At 46.6% G+C, this 14,050-nt stretch overlaps 1 protein-coding gene across 3 annotated transcripts; it reads right to left on the minus strand.

Annotated features, from left to right (window-relative positions):
• Nucleotides 1–879: 879 nt before the first annotated feature.
• Nucleotides 880–12,748, minus strand: Lrrc55 (leucine rich repeat containing 55). 3 transcript variants are annotated; one of them, XM_045142212.1, is made up of 3 exons: nucleotides 12,519–12,748; nucleotides 9,943–11,473; nucleotides 880–5,114 (listed from the first exon to the last, which is right to left on the minus strand). In XM_045142212.1, exons 2-3 carry the CDS (start codon nucleotides 10,640–10,642, stop codon nucleotides 4,879–4,881), a joined length of 936 nt encoding a protein of 311 aa, XP_044998147.1. In that variant the 5' UTR covers nucleotides 10,643–11,473; nucleotides 12,519–12,748; the 3' UTR covers nucleotides 880–4,878. The 3 variants fall into 3 exon arrangements, with proteins under 3 accessions (XP_044998147.1, XP_004667794.1, XP_044998148.1); XM_004667737.3 differs by having other exon boundaries at nucleotides 12,414–12,748; XM_045142213.1 differs by lacking the exon at nucleotides 12,519–12,748 and adding an exon at nucleotides 12,193–12,245.
• Between the last annotated feature and the right edge of the window lie 1,302 nt (nucleotides 12,749–14,050).

Here is a 14,050-nt window from a genome sequence, read left to right on the forward strand (position 1 = left end):
GTTACTTTCTATTTGGATTGACTTCCTGCTGAGAGCCATTTTCTACTTATGACATTAGAAGAAACATGGCAGCCACTGTACTTGCAGAAGTGGCTTGTCTCCTTTTCAGTCTTTGTTCCCAAGGTGGACTGCCTACCCATCTCATTTATGATGGTGTGTAGGCAACACTTGCAAGGCCAAGGGAGTTTAGAAACCTTTCCTTTTTAAAAAGTAGCCCATGAGGATAGAAATTGAATTTATACCAGTGATAGGCTTGTCCATCCCACAGGCCATGCTTGTAGATGCCTGGACTACCTGCTTGCCCAAATTAGTGTCCCCTTTTGCCCATGTTGTTGGGACAGACTATCTCCCTGGCCCATATTTCTTAGTGATGTTAATTAGGCAGGCACACCCACTGCCTTGGCATGTATTGTGGATGACCCAAACTGCAAACACCAACATGTATCAAAACATATGCTCTCCACCTTGTGTAATTTGAGATACCAACATATGCCTACACACGGGCATGTGCATATAGACACATGCATACTATTTTTTTTTTTTTTGCCTGGTAGAAATATGCTTCTGCGAGGTGTCTTTTTACTCCCACACATGCCCCTCTGTGGCTGGCATATCTTCTAATTATTCCCATCTATTCTCTCCCCATAAACCTTTTGTGTGTACATTTTGGCACACATTCTTTTGGTTCTGCCTAGCTCCTTTCTGTCTCTCCTTCACTGTTTCTCTCCCTCCCTCTTCCTCCCTTTCACAACTCTTTAGAAAATTTTGTTAAACTATACATTCTTTATTATTAATGTACATTTATGAAAAATTCTTCACAGTTACAAAAGTGCATGGTTATAAAATCATCTCCATACAAAGGTTGACATCTTCCCTTGAACCCCTGCCACCTCCCTAACCCTCCCACCACCAGACACCACCACTCTGCAGGACAGCGCTTAGGAAAATGGAGAGCTCCATGGGTCCAACTGTCCTGTGAGTGTTATGGCCAATATGATACTTTACAAAAGGACCTTGTTACTGGTCTCCCTGGCTTCTGTTTGTTTTGAGAGCAACAGTTTCTCTAGTTTTCGAGGTGTCTTTTTGACAAATGAACATAAACATCTCCTTATGTTCTTCTACCACTAGAAGGAATGTCAGCAAATATGTCTATGGTGAAAATGGGGTGGTTGGTCTTTCCCAGTGGTTGAAGACCTGCTCTGTTCTTTTCAAGTTCTATACATCAGGTCTTTGAGATGGGCCATGAAACTTTATGGTATCTTTGGGGGACTTATTTCTTCAAAGTCCCACAAGGAAGCCTGGTAAAAATGGAAAAAGAAATGTGAGTTTGTCTGAGAATAATTAGAGGGAATTGGTCCAGAGTGGTATGGTAAAAATGTGGGGTCTATTCTAAAGAAGAATTTCCTTGGGCAGACCTTGACCTTCATAGTTGTGTTGTTTAGTTAGACCTCGATATTTTCAGGCTCAGCATTAGAGAAGCTTTTGTGAGGGGACAAGTCTCTCAGGGAGCAAGGGTGAAGGGAATCAGGGAAGAGTCAGGTTTTCAGTAGAGTATTTCAACCATAGAGTTTTCTCTTTTCATATTTTCTGAGCAGCTTGGTAGAGTCCCATTTTTGCCCATTAAATAATGCAACAGCCAGAAACCTAAGTGGACTGTGTAAATGAATTAAACTGAAATACTATGGGGGCATTCCCCAAATCAGCAGATAACCAGTACAAGTAGAACCTCACAGACAGCTATATCAACACAGAGATGCACCATCATATATATATATAATTACCCAGCATGGAACAAACTGAACAAAACCTTGTGGGAACATCATAATGGGGTTGTGATTACCAGGATGTATGAACAGTTGTGACCAAGATTTCTAGATTATTTCTCAACACTGAGCTCTAATGGCCTGAATACACGAGTGATGGTGGTGGGAGAATTCCTTGCTATTACAGAGGTCTATTGCTTCCCTCATTGTGCTTTTAGTTAACCAAGGGCCTTCTAGAAGCTGGAGAAACATTTTTTTAAAGGTCATATCTCTTGCTCAGAAGTCTTTGCCTTAATGGAGATCAAATTGTCCCATTAGAAAGGACACTTGATCTCAAGGGGCATTTGGTGTTTCACCTGGTTCTAAAACAGAGAAAAGGTCCCTATCTTGGAATATATTAACTATAATTCAGCAAACAATAGTACTCAAGAGATTATTATAGATGAACATGGTGTTCCTGTATGGAAAGCTGAACTATTTGATCAGGAGTATTACTTCTAAAAGTTCCTTTCCAAGTATTGTTTAGGTTGTCCACTGGAAGATAGCTGGAGTCCACCATCCTTGGGCACAGGGGAATAGGAGAGCGCAGGGCACATTTCTGCTTCAGATGTCACAGGAGCAGAGCTCAGTCCAAATGATACAAGCAAGAGTCAAGAGACACGCATTCAAGCTTCAGAGAACTTTTGGCTGACTAGCTCAGTGCAGAGAAGGTGAAACATTCTTCTTCATTCACTTCAGGACTGCCTGGAGGATGGACAATGGAAGCTTGCGTGGGGGTTGGGACCAAGGTACAAAGGCATTGTTTTCAAATTTGCCCTAGCCAGCCTAGCTAATACATTGGACTGTACTTTAAGAACCCCCCACTTTCTATGGAGTTCAACAGAACTTCCTGGAGTTCTCCTGCAATACTACACATCAGGGCTGTGATAGGAGCTTCCCAAAGACTATATATATGTTAAAATATGTTAGCCACCATGGCCACTGATTCTAATGCTTTATTTACACATTGTAAAGAAGGAGTCTTCTGTTGAGATGTTGCCTGTATTTTAGGGGCTGACATGGTCTTGCCATGTGCATATCTCAATTTGGGCATACCTGGCTTTCCCTGCCTTTCAGTGAGCTTATCTTATCTGCTAGCATGCTCATGACTGATGAATTGTGGGGCCCCACAATGTAGGCCACTGAGTCCCTATCTCCCCCAGTACCTGGGAAAGCACTGGAAATAGAAGGGAAACTGAGAATGGAACCCAATCCTGCCACTTAGCCCCAAATCCTAAAATACCTTGAGCTTTGACTTTACCATTTGTACAAGAGCATTGCTGATGTTTGGCTTGTCTCCCACACAGGATTGGACCTGGAGAATAATACAAAAGCACTTTCTGTACCTTCCAGTGTGGAACAAGACAGGAGAGATCATGGTGACACTGATGAGATGGATGGTAAAGATGAAGACAATGACAATGGTGTTGATAATTATGCTTCATGCACAGTCACTTGATTTTTTTTCTTAATTTTGTTTTTTTTGTGGTGTTGAGGATTGAACCCAAGGGCTTGCTGATTCTAAGCAAGCACTCTACCACTGAACTACATCCCCAGCCATATTATTTGTGTTTTGATTGACTGTGTAAGTTCCCTGAAGGGAGTTGGCTATCACCTTCTTTGTAGAGTGTATCCAGATAACATTGAATAAGTTACCTAGCTCCTTACAGTTAATTCAGCTACAAAGTGAGATCTACCAGGCAGTAAGAGTGAAAATAAGCAAGACAGAAGATATAAAAGTGCCCAGAGGAATGCATGGACTTTATCAGAAATTTCATCAGCATGACTTGAATTTGAATTTATATACTTCAGAAGGATTCTCCCCAACTTGGATGGGGGAATTAAAAGAATACAGATTTTATTGTGTCCATGAAATAGCAGTTGCTTTATCCTCTCCAAGGCTAAATGACTCCTTCTGTACAATGGGAACAACAGTGTTCCCCTGAAAAGACTGGCGTGTGTGTGTGTGTGTGTGTGTGTGTGTGTGTGTGTGTGTGTGTCTGTGCGCTCAAGGGAATTGTTGAGGAGAGAGCCTGGTCACAATGCTTGATGTTGGCAAGTGCTCAGGGATTGGCAGCTCTTCCACTGTTCTGCTCAAATGGATGACTTGCTTAGAAGAAAATGAACGTCTTCCTGTGGTCATGAAGGTGGTAGCTTTGTCATTCTTTTCTGGGTACTGTCATGCTAGGATTTGTGGCCCACAGTGCATTTCGTGGTAAGATCCCTGGGTGGGAGCACTGTGGCAAGAACAGTCACACATAGTTGGAGTCCCAGGTGCCATCATGGAGCCTCTTGCCCTGCTTTTTGAAGACAATGCTTGCATGAGAGGCAGTAGATGGGGGTAGGAGCAACGGCACTGGCGGTGATCACCCTTAGCCTGGTACCTGGGACCTCACCAGTAAGCTACAGTTGGGGCACAGCACAGGGGCAGTCACTGGGAGGTGGTCCTACCCCGTAGCTATTGGTGGGAGGAAGCTAAAGGGCTAGGCTGGAGGCATTCTCATTCTCAGGAGGCAGTGATTGGCAACAGGGAGATTAAATGTCGGAGGGAAACTTTTGGTTCTGTGCTTCCCCTCGAAACACGTATGCCACGAGGAATAGTTCACTGTTCACTCTGCACATTGGATTCTATCATTTGCTAATGTCCACCCCTCTTTGTCCACTTAAAAAAGCAGGCTTTTTTTTGATGACCCAGTTCAAAACCACTTCATTTTTGTAATTCTTCTTGAGGTCTCTGAGGCAGAGCTGACAGACCCTCTTCTAGGCTTCCCTAAGTATATGTTCAGATCACTGACATATTGTCACAAAAGGATCATATGGAATATCTCCCCTTTACTAGAAGTAAGTACCTCCAGGGCAAGGACTGGGTTTGTTCTGTGTTCCATTCCCACCTTTTAGCACAGTGCCTGGGCCAAAGTGGATGATAGATGCTCAGACAAAGTTAGTTTGCCAACCTTGTTAGAGCTATAATGGAGGTGGCCAGGATACCATGGATCTGGAGTTGGCAGCCAGAGCGGGTGTCCAGTGGTCAGCAGCAATAGCATTTGGCAGCATGGAGGGATGAGAGGCACCAATGTCAAATTTCTTCCTCTTCACTGGCTTTGCTCCAGCGGTGGCAGCAGTTGGCTGTGATGCCCAGGAGGAAGTTGGTGGCCACAGAAGCAATGGAGACCACGAAGCCCACGAATGCGATGAAGAGGTAATCATCCAGGGTCAGAGTCAGGTGGCAGGCCTTGAAGCTCTCCTCAGTGAGTGAGAAGAGAGGGGCACCCTCGACTTCAGGAGGGCCCCGACATTCAGCCAGCTGAGAATCTGCAACACAGAACCCGGGCAAGGTGAGGCCCCTGTGAGAAATACAGAACTGAAGGGAGAGGCTCCCAACCCTCCCAGGAGAAAGAGTCACTGAATTTTTGCCATGTGCCCCTAATTTATTTATCTTCTCTTGTCTCCTGAATAATCCTCATGACATTTTTACACCCATTTTTACAGAAGTGAAAAATCATTGCTTAGTAATTTGATGAAAGTCTTACAACTACTACCAATGAGTATTTTGTGGGACACTTGCAGTCTCTATCTTTTAGTGTGTGTGTGTGTGTGTGTGTGTGTGTGTGTGTGTATGTTTGTATATGTGTGGGCATCTGTGTGTGTGGAGGCCAGAGGTCAATGTCTATTATCTTTTTTTTTTTAATTTTTTATTTTATTTATTTATTTGAGAGCGACAGACACAGAGAGAAAGACAGATAGAGGGAGAGAGAGAGAATGGGCGCGCCAGGGCTTCCAGCCTCTGCAAATGAACTCCAGACGCGTGCGCCCCCTTGTGCATCTGGCTAACGTGGGACCTGGGGAACCGAGCCTCGAACCTGGGTCCTTAGGCTTCACAGGCAAATGCTTAACCGTTAAGCCATCTCTCCAGCCCTAATGTCTATTATCTTATTCAACCACTCTCTACCTAACTTTTGAGACAGGGCCCTTCACTGAGCTGGAAGATCTCCAATTCAGTTAGGTTAGATAGCCAGCAAAGCCCAGGGGTCCTCCGTTCTCCGTCTCCCCAGTGCTGGGATGATTAGCATGTGCTGCCATGCTGTACTTTACATGCGTGTTGGGGATCCAAATCCCAGTCTTCATGCTTGTGTGGCAAGTGCTTTACCGGGTGAGCTATCTCCTTACCACAAAATATAATCTCTCACAATAGCCTCCCTACTGGATTTTGGGCTTCTGGGCCCGAGCCATGCCAGCTCGCTTGTCTGAATGATCCTTGCCAGCCTGAAGTCAGTCATGTCACTTTTAAGTCAACACCTTCCCCAGCTTCCCATCTTTGCACACAGGGAAAGCTACGGGCCTTTCTGTGGGCTTCAGGGACAATTCCCCAGCTCTTGCATTCTGCTTTTTACTTACTACAGTCTAGACACACATGCCATTCTTCTGGGGCCCCAAGCAAATCCTCGCTTAGATGGGAAGGGGTATCTGTGTGTTTGTCCCTCTCTCATTTCCTTTGGGATTTTATTAAGTGCCACATTCTTAGTGAGGTCTTCTCAAGTCATTCTATATGAAGTATCACCCCCACATTACTTTCCCCTAGGGTCCTCATCATACTTTGATTAATTTTCCCTATGGCATAATCTCTGGCTGTTTATTATCTGTATTGTCTTCTTAAAGACAAGCTTCTCTACCATCAGCATCAGAACAGCATCCCATCTACAGTAGGAGTCCAGTGAATCTTTCATCACTAAATACGAGACTCCATCCAAGTCCAAAGCCTTGTTATCTTGCTACTAACCCATGACACTTCTCCACATGCACAGGGAAGAAGGCCAGGAGTGTGGGCTCTGCAATGCATAAACTGTAGCCCCATGGGGAATACCTGCAACCCCACTGAGGAGTGTCCCCAATGGAATGAGGGCAGGGATGAGGAAACGAGTGTACCCACATGATGTATCCATATGAAATATGTTGTTAATAATAATAAACATTAAAAAAGAAAAGAAAGGGGGCCGGAAAGATGGCTTAGCAGTTAAGTGCTTGCCTGTGAAGACTAAGGACCCTGGTTTGAGGTTCAATTCCCCAGGATCCACATAAACCAGATGCACAAGGTGGTGCATGCATCTGGAGTTCGTTTGCAGGGGCTGGAGGCCCTGGCATGTGTATTCTCTATCTGCCTCTTTCTCTCTCTATTGCTCTCAAATAAATAAATAAAAGTAACAAACAAACAACAACAAAATAAAAACCAGAAAATAAAAAGAAGAGTGTGGGTCCTGGAGCTATAATCCCAAGTGTGCATCTTTTTAGTTCTGTGATTGTGGATATTTAATCTTTCTGTGTCATTTTCTTTACCTGTCAAATGAGGATAATATAATAGTATCCACATTCTGAACATGTAGTCAGAATTCAACGAGTAAAACATATATGGTAGTTTCCTGTCACATAATATGCATTAAGCAAACATAAAATTTCAAAAATGGCCATAGATGCATCTCTCAGCAGACTACTAGGGAGTCATACTCTGAGCTCAGGCTTCTGGAAGAGGGAATGGCTGCTCTCTCTGGCCTTGAGGAACCACCTTATTCTTCCAGGGTCACACCTGTAAATGCATGATGTTTGTCAGTGATCTTTCCTTAGGCTGGCTTGGAAATAAGAGTGGTGTGCGGGGGCATCTCTACCCTACAGTGCTGGGCAGTGGCTTCAAAGAAATCAGTCATGCTTTTGTTCAGAAAATCAATACTAATTGAGCTCTTACTTTGGACAAGCCTTCCCCTTTCTCTCTTCAATGCTTTGCTTTATCTTTATAGGAAAAGTATGATCCAATCTAAATCTTCTAAGAGAGTCAATGTGATGTTTTTGGCACACCAGGATTTCTAGCAGCTACAAACAAACTCCAGATGTATATGCCAATTTGTGCATCTGGCTTAACATGAGTACTAGGGAATCAAACCTGGGTTGTTAGTCTTCAGGCAAGTGTCTTAACTGCTGAGCCATATCTCTAGCCCTCAATGTGAAATTTTAAAAATTACAACATATATAGTATAGGATACATAAATGCTATGAATTCATTATGTAGCTTTTAAGAGCAAAGAATAAAACTAGATTGATCCTTTTGACAGATGGGTGAAATCATTATTCTTAGAAATGTGTGTGTGGTCATATTTTTGGGGGAAGGGGAGGATGGAACCTTTCCCAAGTCCTGGGTTGAGTTGACCCCACAGTCTGTTTACATAGGATCACTGGTCCTGCCTGTGTGGAGTTGACCTGCAAGCAGCTGTCCTTTGGAAAGAAGAAGAAGTTGACCTATAAAATTGATTGTGTATGTAAGTGGAGTAGAAGTGAGACAGTGAGGATGGGGTGATGGAGTCCACCTAGAGGAGACTCTGGGGGTCATTAGTAGTGACACATTGGATGAGAGCTGAGAGGCTACGGACTGACAAAGTTCTGAATTCTTGAGAGACCAATCTCAAAGTTAGATTATCTCATACAGTCCCTTGAAGGTACATTTGAATTTTCCTCAAGGTTTAGGTAATAGTGAGAATCCCATACAAAAAGGGGGAAAGCCATGGGAAGAGACCTAAGAGATGACATCACCTAGTTTACAACCCTTGCAAGGCTTTGCCTCCGAGAGGAAAATTGGTGATTGTGGCAGTATGGAACACGTGCTCACTAAATGCCTGAGTTTGCACCAATGGGAAATGGGGACCCTCTCCTGACTGTGGAAGTCAGGGCTTCCACAAACCAGCAGAAAAATCCCAAAAGAGTCCTTATGTGATTGGAGCTGAGCTGCCTGAAGCTCCATTCTGTTATTAGTGGTAAGAGGGGGGGGGCACAGCTTGTAGAAAGGTTGGGGTGGTGGGGAGATGGCTCCAAGCAGCCTCTCCCTCCTGGCCCCGTCATCACCCCATCTCAATCGTCACCCCATCTCAGCCTCCAGCTACTTTGGAACCACAGAACTTCCTCCCACAGCTTTGTGGAAACACTGGAATCGTGACCCACAGTACCCTCCTAAGCTATTTTGGTTTTGGGCTCCCCACTCAGCCCTCTCACTTCTGCCTCATTCAGCACTGCGTTTTTGCTGAGCATCCTCAGCCCAGGATCTACAGAACTCTTCTTAAGGATCCCTAGAAATCCCCATTATTCTGATTCTCGGTGCCTGGGCCAAGAAGGTTCAGTACTGTCACCCGAGACAGCTGACAGCTGGAGTCAGTGCCTGACTTTGCTGCCTCTAGGCTAGGCTTGGGCAGCATCACCTGAGGACAGTGCCACACCCATCAAACCTGTGTGACTCAGGTCCGGCCCCAGTCTCTGTTTGGGCTAGTTATATTTCCACATGTCAACCCTTCCTCCAAGCTCCTCAGCTCATGTGCAAACCAAGAAGACTCTACCAAGGCCCAAATGACTGGCCCAAAACTTAAGCTCTTAGCCCCAGTCCTGACTCTTGACAATATGTAGATGAAAGGATAACCATACTGCTAGGGTTTGAATCCTGAGCCCAACATTTAGTAGTTGGGTGGCTTTTGGTGAGCTACTAAAATTTTCTGTGTGTCTGTTTCCTCCTTCTTAGGGTTCCTGTGAGGATAAGATGATAAAACATGAAATATGCTTAGAATAAGGCCTGGAAGATAGTAAGTACTAAAATAAACAGGATGAATCATTATAGTTCCTTTCAGAGATTTCCCAGCATTTACAATAATACTTAGAAGGGAACAGGCTTAGAAGTCAAATAAGTGTGAGTTTTATCTATGGTATTACCACTTTCTAAATAAGAGACTCTGGAAAAGCCTTTTCATGATTCCAAATTTCAGATTCTTACTTGTAAAATGAGGAAAATAAATATGGCAGGGGCAGGTCAGTGAACTAATGTATGTCAAGGTCCTTTCAAACCAGCAGGCCACTGATTGGCTGCTCCCACATGTTGACTGTGTCTTCCTCTTTAGGTCATACATACCATATAGATAAGAGGGCATGTGTCTCATTAAGAAAGGGTCTCCTGGCATGCAACTTAAGTATCCAAAAAAATGCTTGTTGACAAAGAGCAGGTGTACAATGATGAAGACACATAGAAAGTGCCTACGAACTCTTAAGTCTCTCCCTTTTGTTGGACTGTTAGCTTATGGAAGCCCTCCCCTTGGTGGCTCAGTCCCGCCACCTCTCTTACCCGCGGTACAGCGCTGGATCCTATTTCTTAGCCATTTCAGCAGGGGCTCCATGGTACAACCGCATACCCATGGGTTGCCCCCAATCTGCAGGGTCACCAGCCCGGGAAGACCCTCAAGGGCTTCGAGGCTGAGGAAAGCCAGGCCACCAAAGCTGAGGTCCAGGTCTCTGAGCTGCACAAGGCCTTGGAAGGCCTGGGGGTGCACCCTACGCAACCATGGGTTGTGGCTCAGGTCGATGTGCATGAGCCCATGGGCCTCCTGAAACATGTCAGCGGGTATGTGGCTAAGGTTGTTGTAGCTCAGATCCAGATGTGCCAAGCGCTTGGCATGGAGGAAAAGCCCCGGGGGCAGCTCCACCAAGGAGTTGTTGCGCAAATCCAGCACGCGGAGCTCCACATAGCATGTGAGATAGCCAGGCGGTACAGCTGCAATGCGGTTGTGGGCCAGGCTGAGGTTTCGGGTGTCCATGGGCAGGTCAGGGGGCACAGAGAACAGCCGCTGGTTGCTGCAGTCCACCACCTGGTTATGGCACGTACAAAGGACTGGGCAGCTGCTACCTGCATTGGAGTGCATCACCTCAGCTACCAAGAGAAGGGAGAACAGTAGCAAGGCTGGGTGGGGAGGCCCAGGCCAGGGAAGCTGGGCCCAGGTGTCACCCATCTTCAGCTGCTGGCAATAGCAGTGCTGCACGGAACCCATGAGGGGCTGTGTTCCTGGTCCAGCAATCAATGCTCAGGAAAGCAGCTCCACAAGAGGCCTGAGTTCTGAAGGTGAGGCTCCTGGAAGAATGCTCTCATGGCTCAAGCCTTCTCTAGAAGTCTCTAAGCACCCAGGAGCTTCCTGAGATCCACGGGAAGCTCCTTGCTGGAGCTTGGGGAGTAAGAAACCCAGTTGAGGTCTCCTGGAGTGTGAAAGGACCATCAAAGCTTGAGAGAGAAACGGGGAAAGAAAGGGGCTGGAGCAGCTGCTACAAGGTCCTGGAAGGCTCCCTGCAGATCTTTTGTGCCCTGTCACCCATACCTGCTGGATGCTTCCTCTTGGCACTGTGTCTGAGGGTTGGGAGGGAGGATGTGAAGGAGATGAAAGGTGCCCTTTAAAGATCCTGGCACTTCTTCTAAGAAAACTTAAGCCTGGTCCTGGGTCTGGGACTAATTAGGATGTCAGATCTGCATCTGGGTCTCCAGCATCTGAGGTCTCAGAAGCTATTTCTCCTCGTGGTCCAGTGGGCATGAGTTCGGCGAGGACTTGGGCTGGGAGCTTTAGGAAGGGAGCCTGGGGGTAGGTCTCCATGGGCTTCCTGAAACCCGAGTCCTCAGTGTCAGTGGCTGCTGGAACTCCCAGGAATCCTCTTTGTACTCCCGGGAGGGATGGGCTTTGAGTGACACCCACAGACTGGGTCACCAAAGCTGGAGAAAGCCATGAGTACTAGAGGTACAATTCAGGATTCAGCTAGGCGAGCTTGTCTACTTCTCCAAGCTGGCACCTCTCTCAGAGTACCTTTGTAATGAGCAGGTGGAGGCAGGATTCACTCTATCAACAAGACATGGATTTAGACAGAGAAATCTAGTGCCCCTGCATCCTTGTCCCCTTATTTCGATTCTTTGTCGCACCCCACGTATCCCCCACTCTTCTTTGACCCCCCAACTACAAAGTTCTGTTTATCATCATACAGATGAGAACCCTGGTGGGCTCAGATCCCAGCCTCATGCCCCCCCCCCCCGAACCATTCCAACCTGACCTGAAATTATCCTCTCAGATTTCTGTTCTGGGTTACATGCATTTTCTTCCACAGCTCATAGCTCCGCTGTCATCAGCATCAAACACCCCACCCTGAACAACTCCTTAAGAAAAACACACATCCACGTTCTGGTCGCTTGTTCAGCCCTCTCCAGCACTTTCAGCATCTCTCTCTTACACACACACACACACACACACACACACACACTCACACACACAAACGAGTTACACCTCTTTAGTTTTCCTTCCAGCTTCTTTCTACACACACACACACACACACACACACACACACACACACACACACACATTGCCGTAGAGCCCCCTTCCTGGTGTATCCCCAGCATCTTTCATTTCACTACACATCTCTAATCCCAGCATCCTTTTCCATAAACATTCTACTCTCCGGCTCCCTGCACCCGGTTGGTTTAAACCCACACCCACACTTGGTTCAAGCAAAAGGACAGAGAACCTCGGACCACCTGGAGCCTCTCTCCACTACCTACCACGCTTACCCTCAGTGGTCTGGCTTCTTCCTTATCCACCTGCTGTCCTCACTTGTCCTCCCCCACCCCTTTCTCCAGCCCTGCCTCTGTCCCCACCCTCTTTCTCTATGGCTTCCAACCTCAATCTCACCCACTGGGAATCCACCCAAGCACCTCTTTACACAGACTAATTTTTCTAAGCCCAGAGGTCTCCTGTTACACTCTTACGGGCCCTCAGTCAGTCTACTCACTCCGTTCCAAGGACACAGCCATCAGTCTTCAGCAGATATGACTCTCCCTCCCTCATCGTGGAATCCCCACTCCCTTGCTTGCTTGCTTCGGAACAGATTGCCTACCAGGCTCTTCCCCTCCCCCGGCTCTCCGCTTCCGTCTCTGGATCCCAGGCCAGCATCTTCTGCAGTTTCCTGTCCTGTGGTCCCTGTGCCCCCTCTTTTACCCTGAAGGAGAATCTGAAAGAGGATGCTTAGAAGAAAGTTCACAGAATCCGAATGCTTCTTTCTGAAACTCAGCTGGTGCCGAGGCTGCTGCGGTGTGAGGCTTCCGCCAGGTCTTCCCTCCTCCTCCTCCTCTCCCTGCTCTCCCTCCCGCTATCCCCCCACCTCTCCCTTTTTCGCTCCCTCTTTTTTTCCTCGAGGGCCAGGTAATGACGTTTCACTGTCTCTTAGCAACTGCCTCCACATCTCTGAACAACAGAACTGGCTGTAGACCCCACCAAAAGGAGAGAGAGCGAGTGAAGTACTCCACGGAATTCATAGTCATCCATAGAATTCTAAGGATAGGGCTAGGGGAAGAAACGGAGAGGAGGGCAGACGCCCAGGAACAGAGGTTTAGGGGAAGAATGGCTCAGCAGGAGTGGTTGGAGAGGGGCAGGGCATGTGTCAGGAATCTTGAAAGAGGAAAAATTTAAGGGTATCAGACGCTAACGGGGAAGAAGAGAGAGGTTTAGTGGAATGGGGAAAGGCAAAATAGGGTGAAGAATGAAGACATGAAAAGGGATAGAAAGAAAAAGGAGAAATGCATGTGGCAACACTTACGTAGTTGATGGGATGTCACTATATACCATCTATTTCCCCAGGCCTGAGTGTCATTTGGTCTCCAGGATCACGTGACTAGCTGAAGGCTTGTCAGGAAGAACTACAGGTGAGACATTTCCTCTGCTCCTTCATTATCCCTAAGTCCTGACCCTAAAAACTCTTTGGGGCTAGGAACTTTGGCTGGAGTAGACCAGTTTCCTCCTGGCTTCAGGTTGAAGAGACCCTGAGATGTTGTCAGTTGCTTTGTTCAGGTGAGAATACCTGGGGCTTTCCAGACACTTGGATCTGTCTCTAGGGAAGGAGTTGGTGAGCAAAGAAATGGTCCTGTTTTCTTCTGCAGGTAGCAGGGATTCCTTCTGTTGTCTTGTTCAAGCTTTTCATCTGAATGCAGCCCATGCGGAGTTCATGAGGGCCAGTGTTCCCAGGACCTTTTCCCCTTGCCCACTTATTGACAGTCTATTGCTATCCTGTATCTGAGAAATTGGCTTGACTAGTTGTATTGAGCAGAAAACTGGCTTATTTATCTCCTCTCCTCCCCTCCACTCCTCTCTTCTCTTCCTTCTGTTTTCTCTCTCAATAGAGTCTTGCTATGTAGTGGAGGCTGGCCTTGAACACACACTCCTCCTGCCCCAGGCTCCTGAATGCTGCTGGGAATACAGACATCATGCCCATCTTCCTTTCATTCTGCATGTCTATGTCCAGATGTAAGTTTGTGCTGTGCATATGGAGGCCAGAGGACAAATGCAGGTATTTTTCTTCAGGAACACAGTCCATTAGCTTGGAAGCTCACCACGTAGGCTAGACTGTCTGCCCACAGGGATGCTCCTGTCTCT

This window comes from Jaculus jaculus, chromosome 1 (assembly GCF_020740685.1).
Source record: "Jaculus jaculus isolate mJacJac1 chromosome 1, mJacJac1.mat.Y.cur, whole genome shotgun sequence".
NCBI classification, from domain to species: Eukaryota; Metazoa; Chordata; class Mammalia; order Rodentia; family Dipodidae; genus Jaculus; species Jaculus jaculus.

Bases quoted from the DNA above. Each gene is read 5' to 3' on its own strand.
- Lrrc55 (XM_045142212.1), bottom strand. From the start codon at position 10,642: ATGGGTTCCGTGCAGCACTGCTATTGCCAGCAGCTGAAGATGGGTGAC. The intron at 5,115-9,942 runs GTAAGAGAGGTG...TCTGTGTTGCAG, and splicing joins GATCCAGCGCTGTACCGCGG to ATTCTCAGCTGGCTGAATGT.